This window comes from Medicago truncatula, chromosome 3 (genome assembly GCF_003473485.1).
Source record: "Medicago truncatula cultivar Jemalong A17 chromosome 3, MtrunA17r5.0-ANR, whole genome shotgun sequence".
NCBI classification, from domain to species: Eukaryota; Viridiplantae; Streptophyta; class Magnoliopsida; order Fabales; family Fabaceae; genus Medicago; species Medicago truncatula.
The window spans coordinates 24,945,880-24,963,646 of NC_053044.1; the positions used below are offsets into that span (position 1 = coordinate 24,945,880).

General features: G+C 32.9%; 2 protein-coding genes across 2 annotated transcripts; one reads left to right on the forward strand and one right to left on the reverse strand.

Annotated features, from left to right (window-relative positions):
- Positions 1-665: 665 nt before the first annotated feature.
- Positions 666-5,995, forward strand: LOC11443540 (transcription initiation factor TFIID subunit 6). The gene is made up of 12 exons (XM_003600138.4): positions 666-906; positions 1,002-1,088; positions 2,735-2,836; positions 2,947-3,055; positions 3,312-3,406; positions 3,490-3,627; positions 3,736-3,831; positions 3,993-4,117; positions 4,401-4,533; positions 4,717-4,842; positions 5,061-5,172; positions 5,575-5,995. Exons 1-12 carry the CDS (start codon positions 781-783, stop codon positions 5,856-5,858), a joined length of 1,533 nt encoding a protein of 510 aa, XP_003600186.1. The 5' UTR covers positions 666-780; the 3' UTR covers positions 5,859-5,995.
- Positions 5,996-10,152: 4,157 nt separating this feature from the next.
- Positions 10,153-11,053, reverse strand: LOC11419525 (putative lipid-transfer protein DIR1). Its single transcript, XM_003600139.4, has 2 exons — positions 10,644-11,053; positions 10,153-10,401 (listed from the first exon to the last, which is right to left on the reverse strand). Exons 1-2 carry the CDS (start codon positions 10,954-10,956, stop codon positions 10,394-10,396), a joined length of 321 nt encoding a protein of 106 aa, XP_003600187.3. The 5' UTR covers positions 10,957-11,053; the 3' UTR covers positions 10,153-10,393.
- Positions 11,054-17,767: the final 6,714 nt, after the last annotated feature.

The following is a 17,767-nucleotide window of genomic DNA, read 5'->3' on the forward strand; positions in this document are numbered from 1 at the left end:
CTACCTGAAATTTCTCTATTTATCATACTCTTGTATAAGGCAATCAATGTGTGGATTTCATGACTAAGTTGGGAGCTTCAGTAAATGCTGAGTTTATAATTCATACTTATCCTCTAGAGGATCTGCTCCCTCTGCTCAGGGCGGATACTATGGGAACTCCTCTTCATGAGGCGCTAGTTCCTTTGTTTTTCTTTTTCTTATGTCCTTTTCCTTTTTTTTTTTTTTCACTTTGAAAAAAAAAAGTATTAGCATCAAGACGGACACTAATATGCCGATCTTTTCATGTATGCTTATTTTTATCGTTGAATGTGGCTATAAATTTTTTGAAATCCATTATCAAATGATATTTAACCCATTTTTTAAAATTATAATTAGAATAATTTAAATGATTAGTATAATTGAAAATAAAAATTTCATCCAAAGATCATATATTTCTTTATTTAAACAGAAGGTTAAAAAATAAATGGGTCCTATAAATATGTAGAATTTTTAATCCTTTAAAAAATCACAAGTTTTAGTTTCTGTTAGATTTTCCTACTTAAATCAAAATTTTATTTATATAGGGATGGATACAAAATTATGAATACTCATGAAAAAACATTTACTTATACAAAAATAAAAAAATAAAGAATAAAATAACATAGCATCACAGAAACAAACACCAAATCCAAAACCTGTTTGAAAAAAATAAATAAATATAAAAACCAAATCCAAAACCCTTTCTTTATTAACACCCTAAAACATTGATTCAATTTAGTAAAGATTGAAAAACAAGACAAGATGAGTGTGATTCCAAAGGAATCAATTGAAGTAATTGCACAAACCCTTGGCATCAACAATTTATCTTCCGATGTTGCCCTTGCTCTTTCACCCGATCTTGAATATCGCATTCGTGAAATTATGCAGGTAGCTATTTATTAATTCTTTTTTCTTATACCCTTTTTCCCCAATTTTCAATTTAAATCAATTTAAACCCTTTTTTATTTTTTTTTATTTTTCAGGAATCAATTAAATGTATGCGCCATTCTATGAGAACTTTTCTTACTACTGATGATTTTGATACTGCACTTGCATTGAGGAATTTAGAGGTAACTTTGCTTTGCTTGTAACACGGACACGGACACTGACACGCCGACACCGATAATAATTTGAGAATATCTCATAATTCAGTGTAATTTATATGTGGTGGTGTTGTGTTGACACAATGTCCTGTGTCCGACACCGGGACACGTCTAATCCGATGAGTGTCTGTGTTTTGCTTTACTTCAGGGTTTTAAGGACCTGTTTGGATTGACTTGTTTTTAAGCTTATGCAAATAATAAGCTTTTATATTATTCATAAGTTGTTTTAATGAAGATACAATTTTCGTTAGTGAGAACTTATGACTTAACATAAAAAATTACTTTTTTGCATAAGCTATTTTTCATAAACTCAAAAGATTATATTTTTTGCATAAGCCAATCCAAATGAGACCTAAATAGCAGTTGCTGTAAATTGCTGCCGTTGTAGCCGCGGTCGGTTTGTAGTTTTGGCGAGATGAATAATTGTTATGTCGTGCCCGAGATTGTGGTTGTGGAGGACCCTGGTTTACTTTTCATGTGTTTGCCTGACTTTTTATTTGATAGGATTGGTTTTCAAAGTGCTATAAATTTTATGTTTGTTGAAAATGTTATAATTACTTTTCTTGTATTCGTTTTTGCGGTCAGGGACTAAAAGCAACAATTTTTAAATTTACACCTATCTTTTATCTTCTTTTTTTCATAGATAAATGTTAGTAAATTAGTGGTTATGTTAGGGTCCGTTTGGGGTGGTTTTCTGTTTTGAAATTTTCAAAACCAAAACCAATTCTATTATTGAAATCTTCTCATCACCTCCGCACCAAGAGCGAATCAACGATGAATAAATAAAAACCATATCAACGTCTGACAAAAACTGGGCCTTACAATGAAATGAACTCTCATAACTTATCGTTACTTGCTGCAATTAAGAGAACAGTGCCGGTTGCAACATGGTGATGGAGTGGTGGGTCGTATGGCAGCAATGTGGCGGTGCACGATGGGGTACAAGGCATCAACAAGTTACCGGGTGCTGCTATGTTAAGCACTATTTGGAGCAGCAGTGGCACCTGTGTTCTGGTGGTGAAGGGGTGGACGATGTTCATTTAAGAGGAAGGTGTTAAAGGGGTGTGCAAGACGGAGGCAGTGTCTTGCATGCGGAACTGGTGTGGAGGTTGGTCGTGAAGGTGGACGATGTTCAGAGAAGAGGAAGAACGTGTTCAGGAAGATGAAGGAGCAGCACGCAAAAGGTCACGAGAAGTGAAACTAGAAACCAACAACCCAAAACAGAAAACCTATTTTTTTGGTTTAGTTTTAGCGAAAAACTGTGTTTAAATTAATTAAAAATCGAAATAAACCCAATTTTTACCTGAACAGATTTTGGTTTTGAAATTGATTTTCAAAACCAAAAACTAACAACCACCCCGAATGGGCCCTTAATTTCTGTTTGAGCTAACTCCTGTTTTAGTTTTGATTGTATTGTTTGGGTTTCCATTTGTCTTTATGTATACACATTGTTTATTACAGAATAGAACACTATGACATTTGGTCCATGTAGTGATCACACCTAGTTGGATAAAGCTTAGTTTTTTTCTTTTTGAGAGGGGATAAAGCTTAGTTGTTGTTGTTGATTTATTGTTGCTGTTTTCTTTTTTCTTATGTTTGTATTTATGTATCAGCCGATATATGGTTTCGCCTCTAACGATCCTCCTCGGTTCAAAAAAGCTGCTGGACACAATGATTTGTTCTACATTGATGATAAGGATGTGGATATTAAAGATGTAAGCTTTTTGTAGGTACTTCTAGACTTTTTTGTTTGAACTGAAGTAGTTGAAGAATTGCTTCCTGAATCCTGATATGATATTCTTCCTATTTTTCTTGATTCGAATAGTTGGTTGAAGCAGATTTACCGAAAGCACCCCTTGATACATCAATTACCAGTCACTGGTTGGCTATTGAAGGTGTGCAACCTGCAATTCCCGAAAATGCTCCACCTGAAGGTAATTATTTAGATTTGAGTGCCCCTTAGTATATTAGATTCACTAAACATTATTGGGTAGTTCATATTACCATTACTAATTTCTTCTTATTTAACCTACCTATTATAGTATTGAAGATTAGAACTAGTGTGAATTTTGTATTTCGTTATCGGCATGATTTCACTCCGTTTTATTTTGTTCAGTTACTATGAGGTATATGAATAGAAAGTAATTTTCCAACCATTTGACAATTTTACTTGCATTATGTTACTTGCAGCTTCCACTGAGATAAAAAATTCTGAATATAAAGAAGATAGGCTTCCTGTGGATATCAAATTACCTGTTAAACATGTAATAACGACGGAGCTTCAGGTATACACTTTATATGAAATGTACTGTTTTAAAGTAATTTCTTATTTACTGATCAACATTAATGAGCTTTGTTTCATCTACAGCTTTACTACGAAAAAATAATTGAGCTGATTTTGAATAAATCTGGCTCCATTCTTTTTAGAAGAGCGTTGGTTACCTTGGCAACTGACTCAGGACTCCATCCTTTAGTTCCTTATTTCACACGCTTTGTTGCTGATGAGGTATTGACAGGTTTATATCTATTACGTTTTTTGGTTAAGTTTCTTATATATAGTGCGAAATATACTTTTTAAGTACTCATTTTTATCTTTTTCCCCTTACCATATCAGGTGGCACGGAATTTAAATAATTTAAACATCTTATTTGCCTTGATGCGCCTTGTGCGGAGCCTTTTGCAAAATCCTCACATACACATAGAACTTTATGTAAGTACGGTGTTTGTCTTTGCATCTAAACTTTCATCAAATTCGTATGATTATTTCCTTCTATGATAATGCTGATGAGGTTGCAAGGTTGATCATTGGTATGTTATACATATGTCTTCTGAATTTCAGTTTCTAACCAATTTTTTGTCAAATTCCATCAGTTACACCAATTGATGCCGCCTATCATTACTTGCATTGTTGCAAAAAGGATTGGAAACAGACTGTCTGATAATCACTGGGAGCTTAGGGATTTCAGTGCTAATCTTGTTGCTTTGATATGCAAAAGGTTTGGCCTTCTTTCAATAGATGATAAGAGTATAAATTATAGCAAAGCTCATTCAATTATAATTTAACTTGATAGTCCGAAGAAGATAAATGAGAAGGTCCACTTTTACTGATGTGCAATCTGGTTCCATGTTAAATGCTCACTGTTGAGGCTGTTACTTGTGTGTGTGTGTGTGTGGGTAATATTAAATATATCAAAGTTAAAACTATAGAAGAATAAGAAATTATAAGGTTGTATGCATTATTTATATTGAGTTTTTATGTTCGTAGTCTGAATTTTACAGATTTGGGCATATGTATCACAATCTTCAGCCACGTGTGACAAAGACGTTTCTTCACACTTTCTTGGACCCTACAAAAGCTCTGCCTCAACATTATGGTGCAATCAAAGGAATAGCAGCTCTTGGATCAAGACTGGTATGTATCTTCTAGCCTTTGTATTTTAATATTAGCAGAGTGGATTGGTAGATAACGGCCCGGGGTTGTAAAACTGGTCTCATTAGTTATGTGATGCTCTCTTGACGACAATAACTCAATGAAGATAGCTATGATTAATTTTTTCTTGGATGTGGTATTTATAGTGCTCATTCATTTGCATAGGTTCGTTTGCTTATACTTCCAAATCTGGAGCCATATTTGCATCTCCTTGAGCCCGAAAAGCAGCTTGAGAAGCAAAAAAATGAAATAAAAAGGCAAGAAGCATGGCAAGTATACGGAGCCTTGCTGGTGAGTTGTAATTTTTGTCATTGACTTTAATATTGACACAATCCAAAAAGAAAATACACTGTTATCCAATCATGTGTTGTCAAATTCAATTAAACATGTTGTCAATTGTCATTGAATGATGTGGCAACGTACCTAGTTTCGATTATGCATGAATTATTTGTTTTTTTTCATTTTCTGAACATCTTTTTACCTAATTACTGAAGTCATAAACCTTTCAGTGTGCAGTAGGCCAAAATATGCATGAAAAGGTCAAGAGATTTAGTAGTTTGCTTTCTCCTCAAAGTCGTGCTACTTCAAGTGGCAATGGAAAAGCCATGATTGCAATGCCAGGTATGACTTAATTTTGATGCATAATGAATTGTGTTGTCTTTGAAGCAATACCCCTTAAAAAAATGGAATGCAAACTAAAATGGTTAAAAGTGCTAATGGAAAACATTTTCGATAAAACAAGAATGACCAAATCTTTACATTTTAAAACCAATATATATATTTTAACACATGAATAACTAAACCAGATTTCAAACAATACTGACTAAAATTTACATTTTAAGGCCAAATCAGTGTAGAATTGCAAACTAAACTACTAGTAAAATTGAGAGTTTACCAAATTTTATCAGCTTACTTGAAATCGTAAAAGTTTATATAAACGAGTTTACATGCTAGTTCACTCATTTTTGTGACCGAGACATTTACGAGTTAACTCAATAGATTGACAACCTTAATTTGCAACAGGTGTTAGTGGGGTTGTGGCACCAATGAATTCCATGTCAGTTGACAACATGCAAGGGTCAACAAGTGGATTTCCCACCATGATGGGAGTTTCTAATTCAAGTGTCGGCATGTCATCATCAATGGGTCGTCAATTATCCAACGAAAACAACACTTCCTCTTCCATTCTAGCTCAGGCTTGGAAGGATGACATAGATGCAGGACAATTGCTACCTCCAGTGTTTGAATTATTTGGCGAAAGTTTGTTATCATTTATACCAAAACCTCAAGCATTTATATTTTTGTAAAACATAGCTGTAGTATTTTTATTTCTGCATATGAAAGTGCATGTAACTCGGTCATTGTTTATGTTAGAAGTTAGTATAGAAATTTAACCTGTCTTTTATTCTCTTCTAACATTCATAACGTTGAACTTTTTGTCTCAGACATGATTTATTTAGCATAAGGTATATTGTTTTTTGATTATTTTAATAATGTAAATTCAAAAGCCTTGATTTTAATTAAAAACCGTACAAACAAGAGCTTTTCATTTTTCTTTGCTGCAAAAAAGTACATCACTTGTTTTTCAACAAACAAAACAACCGAAGAAAACTTAAAAACGGAAAGGTCTCACTTTCTTTGGTGATTATTCATTAAAACTAGATTCAACAATAATATAATATCCAACATAGCCTTGCTGTAAACATACTTGAAATTAGTTTACCTAAATATATTTGAACTAAATTTGCATAAATGTACTTGAATCGTGTTTGCGTGCGAAAACAATACTTAAATTAAGTTTACATAAAACATACCTGAACTAAAGTTTGTGTGAGTGGACTTGAACTGAGTTTACATAAACATACTTGAACTTAATTTTTGTAATTGTATTTCAACTATGTTTGGATAAGATTTGAAAATTCAGAGTCTACACGAGTTTAAGTAAAAACATAACTGAACTGAGTTTTTTGTAGAAAAGTTTTTTTGTAAACGTACTTAAACTGAATTTGTGTAAAAATTGCAGAAAACGAAACACTCTACTTTCTTACTCGAAATTGAAGAATAAACATAATCACTTATAATCAACAAAATGAAGTATACATTCATAAATGGAACTCAAATCTTGTAAAAAAAAAAAAGAATGCCAATAAAACTTGGTTGAGGTTTTAATTTTGTGATATTTGAGAAAACTTGGTTGCACAGATGAAGTGAAATGACTACGAAGTAAAGAGATGAAGGAAGTGCAATGGAAGAGAAGATAAATGGTTCACGAGAGGACATAAGACCAAATACAATGGTTGTGTTGAATGACAATTTCAACACTTAGTAATTGTACAATGGGGAGTTGAAATTTGTTGAGAAATGATGTGGAAGATAGAGGTGATGAAAACTCTCAACATGTTGAAATTTAATCTGAAAAGTGGAGTATAATTGAATTTTTGAAACTGTTACTAAAAAAATCTTAAAATTACTTCAAATTTTAAAGCGAATCGTTCAATTCAAATCCCATATTTTTTTTCTCATATGTTTCTTCCATTAAATTTTAATTATTTGATATATATATATATATATATATATATATATGAGACAGGATCCGTTGACACCAGGTGTCAACGGTTATATTGACATCAAATCTCATCCATTGAATTAATTGATCTAATGGTATGTATTTATTCCCTAAATCACTAACATGAGGTGACCCGCACACTAATTATGCTCACCTCATCTTTAATGCTTTCAAGAATGAACATGTTCGTTTTCCCCACCGATCTCAGGAATGGCAGCAATTCAATTTAATGGTTTTTCATTTACCAAAAGCATAAAATTTGTTATACTCCCAACAATCTCAAATTTCAACTTTAACCAAAACCAATTCATTTGGAGCGAAGGATATTACCTGGTGACATTTTAATTAACTTTGCAATCATGGTTAAAAACCTATAATTATAACAAATGGATTGAAGTATGTCTCAATCTCCTCATCCAATTATTTCTCCCAATGGCGTTGAACCTTCATGATTGCTTTGATATAATTAAGCATCCTATAAACATCAGTATTTTCTTGCAAAATTTAAGGAGCTTTTTCGGCTGATGCATTAGAAATTTGATGAAATTTAAAATTCAAGAATCATGAAATTTCTACCTCCAACAATGGTAAATGATAGAAACACCATGGATGATAGAAGGAAGAAACGGACAAAAAAAAATGAGGTTTTAGGGAAGAATGTGAATGAGATTGATGAGAGAGAATATAATAAATAGTCTTAAAAGTGAGATATAAAATATTGAATGTCCACATTAAGATTTTGATGAATCATTATTGACCATTAGATTAAGAGAAATGAACGCTTAAGATTTGGTGTCAACGAATCCGTTGACACCTGGTGTCAACGGATCCTGTCTCATATATATATATATGGGGTTTGCTAGAACACACCCACTAGTTTTTATGTGGGAGTGTTTTAGCAAAGCTACACCTTAAGGTGTATTTAACCACTTTTTAGTTATTTACTTGCTAAAATACTCCTTCTAAAAAATAAGTGGGTGTATTCTAGCAAATGCCTGTAGGATTTGCTAGAACACACCCACTTGCTTTTTTTATAAGGTGTGTTATAGCAACATACACCTTAAGGTGTATTTATTAACTTTTTAATTATAACTTGCTAAAACACTCCCACATAAAAATTAGTGGGTGTGTTCTAGCAAATCCCTATATATATATATATATAGGCTTAATTGATCTGCCGGTCCCATAACTTATTTCTTTTATTCAATTTGGTCTCATAAGTCTTAACTTTCTCAAACATGTCCCTTAACTTATTTCTTTTATTCAATTTGATTCAATTTTGATAATTTTAATCTCCTAAAAAAGTAGACTGTTAGATTACGAAGGTCTATCTCATTTTATAATGTATCACCAACACCTAATTTATTTACCTTCTTCTTTTTCTTCCTTCATTTTCATCACCATTCAACCTTCATCAATAAAACCCAGGAAAAAAGATAAACCTACTATTTAGTCACTACACCACCATCATTATCATCTTCATCTATCATCATCAACACCCTGCAATCACTCCATCATAATCATCCCAAACAAGCATTTCACAAACACAGTAGCAAGAACTTCTTAACTTCAACAACCATGGCAGCATCTACTCTCGTTTGAGAATTTTATAATTTTCTGATGAATATGTTGTATTTTGTTAGCATAAAACCCCTATTGATTTTGATTCCCATTATTCATTCAAGAGCAAATGAAATTCGAAATTTTGATGGAGTTATCTAAATCATTAAGCCATGAATCTATTCCTTAAAATTTCCCTATGTATCGCCACATGTACACCGAGAACGATTTGGGTTAAATGCTGCTAGAAAGAATCTGTTTTCCTTTAACCCAAATGTATAATTTGGGTAAAGAAGACACATTTCAAAATTTTGTTGATAAATCATAATTTGAAGGGCTTTTTCTCGATTGATGAATTTCAAACCAAACCCATATTAAATCATCATTATCGGTCATTTACGATGACCCAGGGATATAAATTGAACAAATCTCTCCCTTTGTTTGTTTGTTTGTTTTGGGTGTGAAATTGAAAACGAAGAAAAGGGAAAAAGATGAAGATTGTTGAGGATTGTTTTTGATGATTTCGTATTGATTGTTGTTGTTGACTTTTTTTTTTCTGGGTATGATTGATGAGGTGATGAAACTATGATGAAGATGAGGAAGAGATGAGAAAAGAAGATGAAGAAAAAGGGAAAAAAATTTAGATATTGATGGTTTACGGTAAGAGTTTTTGTTTAAGTTGAATTGAAATGTAAATTTTTGAAAGAAAAAAAGGTGGGATTTTTATTTTATGTTATAAAGGTGATGAAGGTTGTTGAATGATGATGAAGATGGAGAAGAAGATGAAGAAAGTAAATAAATTAGGTGTTGATGATACACTATAAAATATGGTAGACCTTCATAATCCAATGGTCTCATTTTTTAGAGGATTAAAATTATCAAAATTGAATCAAATTGAATAAAAGAAATAAGTTAAGGGACGTGTTTGAGAAAGTTAGAACTTATGGGACTAAATTGAATAAAAGAAATAAATTAAGGGACCGACATATATGTGTGTGTGTGTGTGTGTGTGTGTGTGTGTGTGTGTGTTGAGATAGTTGAAATAATAAACCAAGGGATTCGATATCAAAGAACTTATGGGACTAAATTGAATAAAAGAAATAAATTAAGGGACCGACATATATATATGTGTGTGTGTGTGTGTGTGTGTTGAGATAGTTGAAATAATAAACCAAGGGATTCGGTATCAAAGTCTACCTCAGATCTCTGATATTGGGTCAAGATCTACGTTATTCTACGGGAAATGGTCAACGGTTCAAATTTTCAATCGTTGGCACAGAAAACTATGTTATGATCCTAGTTATTCCGGCATCCATGTCCGTTCATGAGTGTGGACGGGTATGCATGTGTCAAATTAGTGTTAAAGTGGTAAATAGTCTTTACCTTACAAGTCGATTATGTTTATAGTCTAAAATTCAATTTCTAAGAATATAGGTGGAAGATTTGGTCCAAATTAGAAGAATATAGTTAGAAGATTGAGGAGTAAAGGGACTGATACATAAAACTTACAATCCTTGTCATCGAGTGAGAAATACATTTTGTTATCTTTAAATTTTAGTACATCAAATAACTTTATAAAATTTAATACATCATACATCTTGAATACATAAATAGATAGAAGAGGTAAATACATTGAAGAAACATTATTCATTTATTTGAGAGGCCAGAGGATGCTTAGTTAAACATTACAAAAGCAAATGGTTCTCAAGAATTTCTTCAATTCGCTGCGAAAAAAAAGAAAAATGAGTCACCAAACAGTATACTACTCCCTCATGCCTTAATTTTGAGCAAAAGTTCACTTGTTTAGATTCATTCAATAACTAATATATTTGGTTTATGATACAGACCAAATACATTAATTAATGAATAAATCTAAAAAGTAAAGTTTTTGCTCATAATTAAATCGGAGGGAGTACAAAATATGAATATTAAAGCAATATTTGTATCAATTTATATTCAAGGTTACCTCTACATCCAGGTGGTGTTTTTCTACCACATTTTTTAGGCAAGGCCAAAGCTTTTGTAGGGTTGATTCCAAGTGCAGGTAGGAGTGACTTGTATCTACAAAGACAAGACAAATCAGCCTTCTTAATAAGTGCACAACATTTTGTAGTTGGTTTTGGAGGGCGTTTCCCAGTTATTGCATCATGGCATACATCTAGCTTATTTGTGTCAATGCTACATACTATAATAGCATTGGCACCACCAAATAATGCAATAAGCAATGCTACAAAAACTAGCAAATTCATTACCAAAGCATTGATATTAATCTTTGTCATAGCTCTAGCTACCTAATCTAGGTTATTAACAAGCTATAATGTTAATTTATATATAATGGAGTTTTATTAGACTTTAGGGTTTTGTTGCAAGTTGCAATATTATTTTACATTGCTTCACTTGGTTTTAGGTGTGTTACTTGTAATATTTTTATACTTAGCTTCACTTGGTTTTAGGTGTGTCATGTGAATTTACTCGATAGGTCACGAGATAGGTTTATACAATGAGATGTTGACCACAATAAAACAAACTTTAAACTGGCATGTTTGCTAATAAACAAAAATTGTTCCACTGACTTTGCCAAATGCATGAATCTAAGAGTGTGTTTGGATGAGGGAATGTCCTAAGGTTATGTAATGTTTTGAAGGAATTCAAATATTTGAGATGAATTTCATTGTTTGAATAATAATTTAAACAATTTTTAAAATGATGGAAATTTATGAACTATTTTGTTCAAGTTAAATTTAGAGAATTTCAAATGACATCTAAAACTTAAGAATTTTAAATTTCTTCATTGTTATAATTTTTTAGATTTTGCATTATGGCTCCTCAAATTTATCAAAATTTTCAAATTGACCCTAATGAATTTCCAAAAAATTGCAAATTGATCTCTCAAATTTTTCAAAAATTATAATTTGACCCCTCACAATTTTTAAAATTTTCAATTTATAAAAGTTAAAATTGATCCCTAATTTCAATTTTCAAATTTGGCCCAAAAAAATTAAAATTTATAAAAGTTGTTCAAAAATGATGACAATGAATTTTATTATTACTCTATCCAAACAAAAAAATTGAAAAATAAAAGTAATTTAATTGAATTATTTAAATTGCCTAGAATTTTAAATTCTCTTAAATTTATCAATTACCTCATCCAAACACACTCTAAAATAATTTCTCAATCCATCGCCAATAACGTGGAGTTGACCAGAAGCACGTTTTTGACGGTGTATTTGACAAATTTAAACATATAGGAGAGTGTAATGAGAACTTATCTGATATTAATTACTATTATTATTTATTATGTTTGGCCGAATTCAATGCCAATGATACTTTCTATTAATAAGATTCTCAAAACCGTATCTCATCCAATCTGAGACGCTATACACATGTCATCATGGTTGTCAAACTCGTGAGTAGACTCGTACACGAGTTTAGAAGGTAAAAATGAATGGAATCATGAATAGAATCGTTTTGGTGGTAGATTTAGGTAAACTCGTGAATAAATGACAGCGTGAATAAAAATATTTGTAAGGTTGTGATGATTAAACGATATTGAAATTAAATATATAAGTAATAAAAAGATAATAAAATTAAATGGAACCTCCTTAAAAAAATTAAATGGAACGATTCCAAAAAGAAATTAAATGGAAGAAACAAACATATTGTAATATAATATTAAAAAATAAAATAAAAGGTTTCCAATGTGAATTGAAGAGAGATGCTTGTGAAATAAATTGCCGAGAAGTAGTGTTTTGAAGTAGCATTCAACAACTTTTGACCAAAGCTCATTCCATTCAATTTTATGCATTAAAAAATGTACCTTAGTAAGTACTTAGTTGATATTGTATTTGGCCTAACTTCTCCTTAAAAATGTAGAGAAGTTGAAAAAAACCCGGGTCAAACGGTATCTTAATCTCCCACAACGGCAATGTAGAAGCAACTGAATTTGGGAGAAAAAAAATTGGAAAATAGTTAAAAGTTTTTAAAAATATAAAAATTGGAAAATAGTTAAAAAAAATTATATGCTAAACAAAAAACAGACGGACGGACATCAAATATTACACTAAACGTTAATATGTGTGTGTATTTGTGAGGTTGAAGAAAGGAAATAAAAATATTTTGTATCATTAAATGACAACGTGAATAAAAATATTTGTAAGGTTGTGATGATTAAACGATATTGAAATTAAATATATAAGTGATAAAAAGATAATAAAATTCCTTTAAAAAAAATAATAAAATTAAATGGAACCTCCTTAAAAAATTAAATGGAACGGTTAAAAAAAATTTTAATTGAAGAAAAAAACATATTGAAATATAATATTAAAAAATAAAAGAAAAGGTTCCAGCATGAGTTGAAAAGACGTGCTTGTGAAATAAATTGTCGAGAAGTAATTTTTTAAAGCAACATTCAACAACTTTTGACCAAAGCTCATTCCATTCAATTTTATGCATTCAAAAAAATTACTTTTTTTTAGTAAATACTTAATTGATATTATGTTTGGCCTTACTTCTACCTATTTATAATAATAATAATCAAACAAATGCTAGCAAAAAATAATAATATTTCTATAAAGCTACTAAATAATCCGATTGTATTTTTAGAGAGGAACATACTCACTTCTTTCTATAGGTTTATCTCATTGTGAAAGTAAACATTCCATTAACTAATTATTTCCTTTAAACGTTATTGAAAATTATACCGTTAATCTTAGTTTATGTCACATTGTTTGTAACTAGAATGTGATGATAAATTGTGTTATACTGCTATACTATTACTTGCTTATAAATAGTGAGGGAGATACAACACTAAAAGCAATACCAAGAAGATCTTTGAGTGAAAAAAAAAAAAAAACGAGTTTATAATGAAGCTTTCTCTTTTGATCCTTTTCTTTTTGTCTCTCCTAATTAGCTCTTCTAGCAGTGAGTTTCTTCTCTTCTATTGCATATTATTCTTCTTCTTTTTTTTCATACATAAAACATACATTTTAATGCAAGTCTTAATATATTTTGATGTAAATCATGGATCATTTTAAACAATTATTGTTAAATTGTTTAAAATTAGTCCTAATTACACACATATTGAATCATTTTATGTCAAATACATGTAAAAATTATCTATCTATTGCAAATTAAAATGAATATAATATTTATGATTGTTCTTTATTTTTCCTCTACAGGTGTGATAGCACCTGTGAAGCCCCTAGTTGAAGCACTATCATGTGACCCAAACAAGCCTGGAATTATCCGTATTTGGTTTTGCAAAGATGAGGAGTGTCATAGAAAATGTTTTGCTAAATATGGTTCAGCTGGAATTAAAAATCCTCATTGTCAAGGCAGAGACACTTGTGTCTGTTGCTTTAATAATTAGATGGATTCAATGTATCTCTTTGTATTGTAAAATTCTTTGAATAATACACAGTTTAATTTACTATCGTTTTGCCCGTTTATATTTCAAATATTAAGAAATTTGTTTCATTTGAGATTTTTTTTTTTTTTTTAAAAAGGAGAGAGATAATTATTTGATATAAAAAATGTGACAACTATATTACCCATAAATAAAAGGTGAGTAGAGTTAACCATATAAGTTGCACCAATAAAAATAACTTATTTCTCTCCTCCTCCTCCTCCCCTAACCCATAAATATAATAAGTTAAGCTTGAATATCCCTTACAAATAAGTTTGAATATATGTGTAATTTGAATAAGTTTGAATATATGTGTAGTAAAAATTATTTTTACTCTTTTTTTATCAATGGAAATAAAAAACAAGAAAAGAAATGTACAACTAATGTGGCTGCATTTCATCGGAATGAAAAATTGTCAAAAGGGGTAAATTCTACATTTATAGCTTTGATTCCGAAGATTGCTAGTCCTCAAAGACTATATAATTATCGACCTATTTCTCTGGTGGGTTGCTTGTATAAGGTGCTGGCAAAGGTTTTGGCTAACAGATTGAGTGGTGTTATCGGTAAAGTGGTGTCAGACACACAATCAGCCTTTGTTAAAGGGAAACAAATATTAGATGGTATTCTTATAGCCAATGAAGTGGTAGACGAAGCAAGACATATGGATAAAGAGCTCCTTATGTTTAAGGTGGACTTTGAAAAAGCTTACGATTCTGTCGATTTAAAATACCTTGACTTGGTAATGGTAAATATGAATTTTCCAACTCTTTGGCGGAAATGGATTTTAGAGTGTATTGGGATAGCAACGACATCAATCCTTGTTAATGGAAGTCCAACGGAAGAATTCCCTATTCATAGGGGGCTTCGTTAAGGGGATCCTTTATCGCCTTTTTTATTTTCGTTGGCGGCGGAAGGATTCAATGTTCTTATGCAAGCTATGGTGGGGGCACAGTTGTTCCATGGGTTTGGAGTTGGCCGTAGTGGTGAGGTGCGTTTGACCCATCTTCAGTTTGCCGATGATACTTTGATCATTGGTGAAAAGAGTTGGCTGAATGTACGTTCTATGAGAGCGGTGTTGCTTAGGAGGTGTCAGGATTGAAGGTGAATTTCCATAAGAGTATGTTGACTGGTGTGAATGTCTCTGATTCGTGGTTGTCAGAAGCGGCGTCAGTAATAAATTGTAGAAGAGGGTCTATTCCTTTTGGTTATCTTGGTTTATCTATTGGAGGGGATTCTCGAAAATTGAGCTTTTGGAACCTGTTGTCGATCGAATTGTGAACCGTCTGTCGTCGTGGAGTCATAAGTTTCTTTCATTTGGTGGCCGTTTGGTTCTTCTGATGTCTGTTTTGTCCTGTCTTCCGGTTTACTTTCTTTCCTTTTTCAAAGCCCCTGCAGGTATAATTTCCTATATTGAATCTATTTTTAATAATTATTTTTGGGGAGGGGGTGAGGATCATAGGAAAATGTCCTGGATTAAATGCGACTCTATTTGTTTACCTAAGGAGGATGGGGGTTAGAAGGGTGGGAGCTTTTAATTTATCTTTGTTGGGAAAGTGGTGTTGGAGAATGTTGGTGGAGAAAGAGGGGTTATGGTACCGGGTGTTAAAAGCCTGTTACGGTGAGGTGGGGAGGAGGCTTAGGGAGGGGGATAAATATGCATCGGTGTGGTGGAAATCGATTTGCAGAGTTCGTGAAGGTGTTGGTGACGGGGTTGGGAGGTGGTTCGATGAAAACATTTGTAGAGTTGTAGGTGATGGGCGGGATACCCTTTTTTGGAATGACAACTGGGTAGGGGACATCCTGTTGCGGTTAAAATATCCACGTTTGTTTGATCTAGCGGTTGTTAAGGAGTGCAAGGTAGGGGTGAAGGTGAGAAAAACACAAGAAGGGGGGTTGAATTGTGTTTTCTTTTTCTCGTAAAAAATTCTTCTTCTGATATCACTTCAGAAGCTGGTTGAGAGATGTGATGTTCAGAATTAGATATGCAGCGGAATGAAAACAGAGCAAAGAAAAGAAAGAGAGACACAAGCAATTATCCTGGTTCCTTCCACAAATCGGAAGTAGTCCAGTCCCCCTTGCACTTCCAAGGAGATTTCCACTAAGAAATAATCACACAAATTACAACTGCTCAATACTATCTAGTATGAGACTTCCCAAATGCTCAAGCACGCAGGCAAGAGACTTCTAATCAAACAGAATTACACAAAAAATTGTTTGACTTGAACACTTGATATACAATCGGTGGTGTTCACAATACAATGCAATAAAAGACTCTAGACTTAAGAATTTCTAAGATATATCAAATCAGTGCAGAAATTCAAAGTGCTTTTGAGAATCAAATTTGGCAGAGTTTGGGCGCTTTTAACTTGTGTTGATATCTCTATTGATCTTCAAGTCTTCACTCCTTTAAATAGTGGTGAGTAGAGAGACGTTGAGATCTTTAGCACGTCTAAAGTGTCGTTGAGTTCCTTTGATCATCTACCAGTAATCTTTTGCCTGATTTGGGTGTAGTCCTATGAAGGATCAACTTCAAATTCATTCCTATCTTGTGGGAACAATTCTGCAGGCAGAGCTGTTAACTTGTCTTGTAGCGAGGACACACTCAGGGTCGTGGAGGTAGTGGTTGTACACTTGTACTTTGTCAACTCTTCAATGAGGGACAAGCACCCAGTGCTTTTCAAATGAACGTTGGCACTTCCCTTTTGATCCTTCGCTCTCTTAGACGAGGTTAACTTAAAGAAACAGCTCTTTTGAGATTCTAGATTGAATCTTCTGATCAACTGTAGCTTCTGGTGATGATATAGCTTCTGATGAAATCTTGCTTCTGATGAACTTTGCTTCTGATGAACTTCTGCTTCTGATGACGTCATTACTTCAGAGGCACTTGTAACTTCAGAAACACTTCATAGCTTCAGACGCAGTTTTCTTCAGATGCTTTAGGTTCCTTTGCTCTTTATTGTTCTTCCAAGACCTATTGAAATTGATTAACTTTGCCTATGGTCCTGTACACTTGAACAAATATTAGCAATAACCAATTGACAATTTTTAATACCTTGTTATCATCAAAACTCATTACGGTTTATTGTAAAACACATTTTGTTCCAACAAGGGGATATGGGGCGGTTGGGATGGGATGGAGAGGGAATGGCATGGGTGTGGAGGCGCCGGTTGTTTGCTTGGGAGGAGGAGAGTGTGAGGGAGTGTTCTACCCTGTTATGTAACATTGTTTTGCAGGGTAATGTCCATGACATTGGAGGTGGATGCTAGATCGTGTGCATGGATATTCAGTGAAAACATCTTATCACTATATTACTTCCACAGGTGCTACTTCAGACAGGTCCCGGGTTGATGACATGGTTAAAACATATCTGATTATTTGGATTTGGTGCTACACCAGATAGTGAGGTGGACGTAGGCTCGAATCAGAAAAACAGGCATTTCCAAGCGGTTTCTTATCCTCCAAGGGCAGTTCGGTCGGTGGCTTCAGGGCCTTGGAGCTTGGAATGGTTGATTGATCACCATCATAGTGAAGCGGGGGTTGTTTCTTCCTCAAGGAAAGTTGGTAAGAAGGGTCCACGGCCCAGTGTTTGTCGTCCGTACGGTGATGTTTCCACTCCAATACAAAAAAAGGCGGGTGGATTTCTACGTCATTCTGTGCTTAGCTTGAAAAAAGTAGTGAGGCTCCC

Coding starts and splice junctions, on each gene's coding strand:
- LOC11443540 (XM_003600138.4), top strand. CDS start 781: ATGAGTGTGATTCCAAAGGAATCAATTGAAGTAATTGCACAAACCCTT. Junction 1,089..2,734: donor TTGCATTGAGGAATTTAGAG/GTAACTTTGCTT, acceptor TTTATGTATCAG/CCGATATATGGTTTCGCCTC. Junction 4,118..4,400: donor GTTGCTTTGATATGCAAAAG/GTTTGGCCTTCT, acceptor TGAATTTTACAG/ATTTGGGCATATGTATCACA.
- LOC11419525 (XM_003600139.4), bottom strand. CDS start 10,956: ATGACAAAGATTAATATCAATGCTTTGGTAATGAATTTGCTAGTTTTT.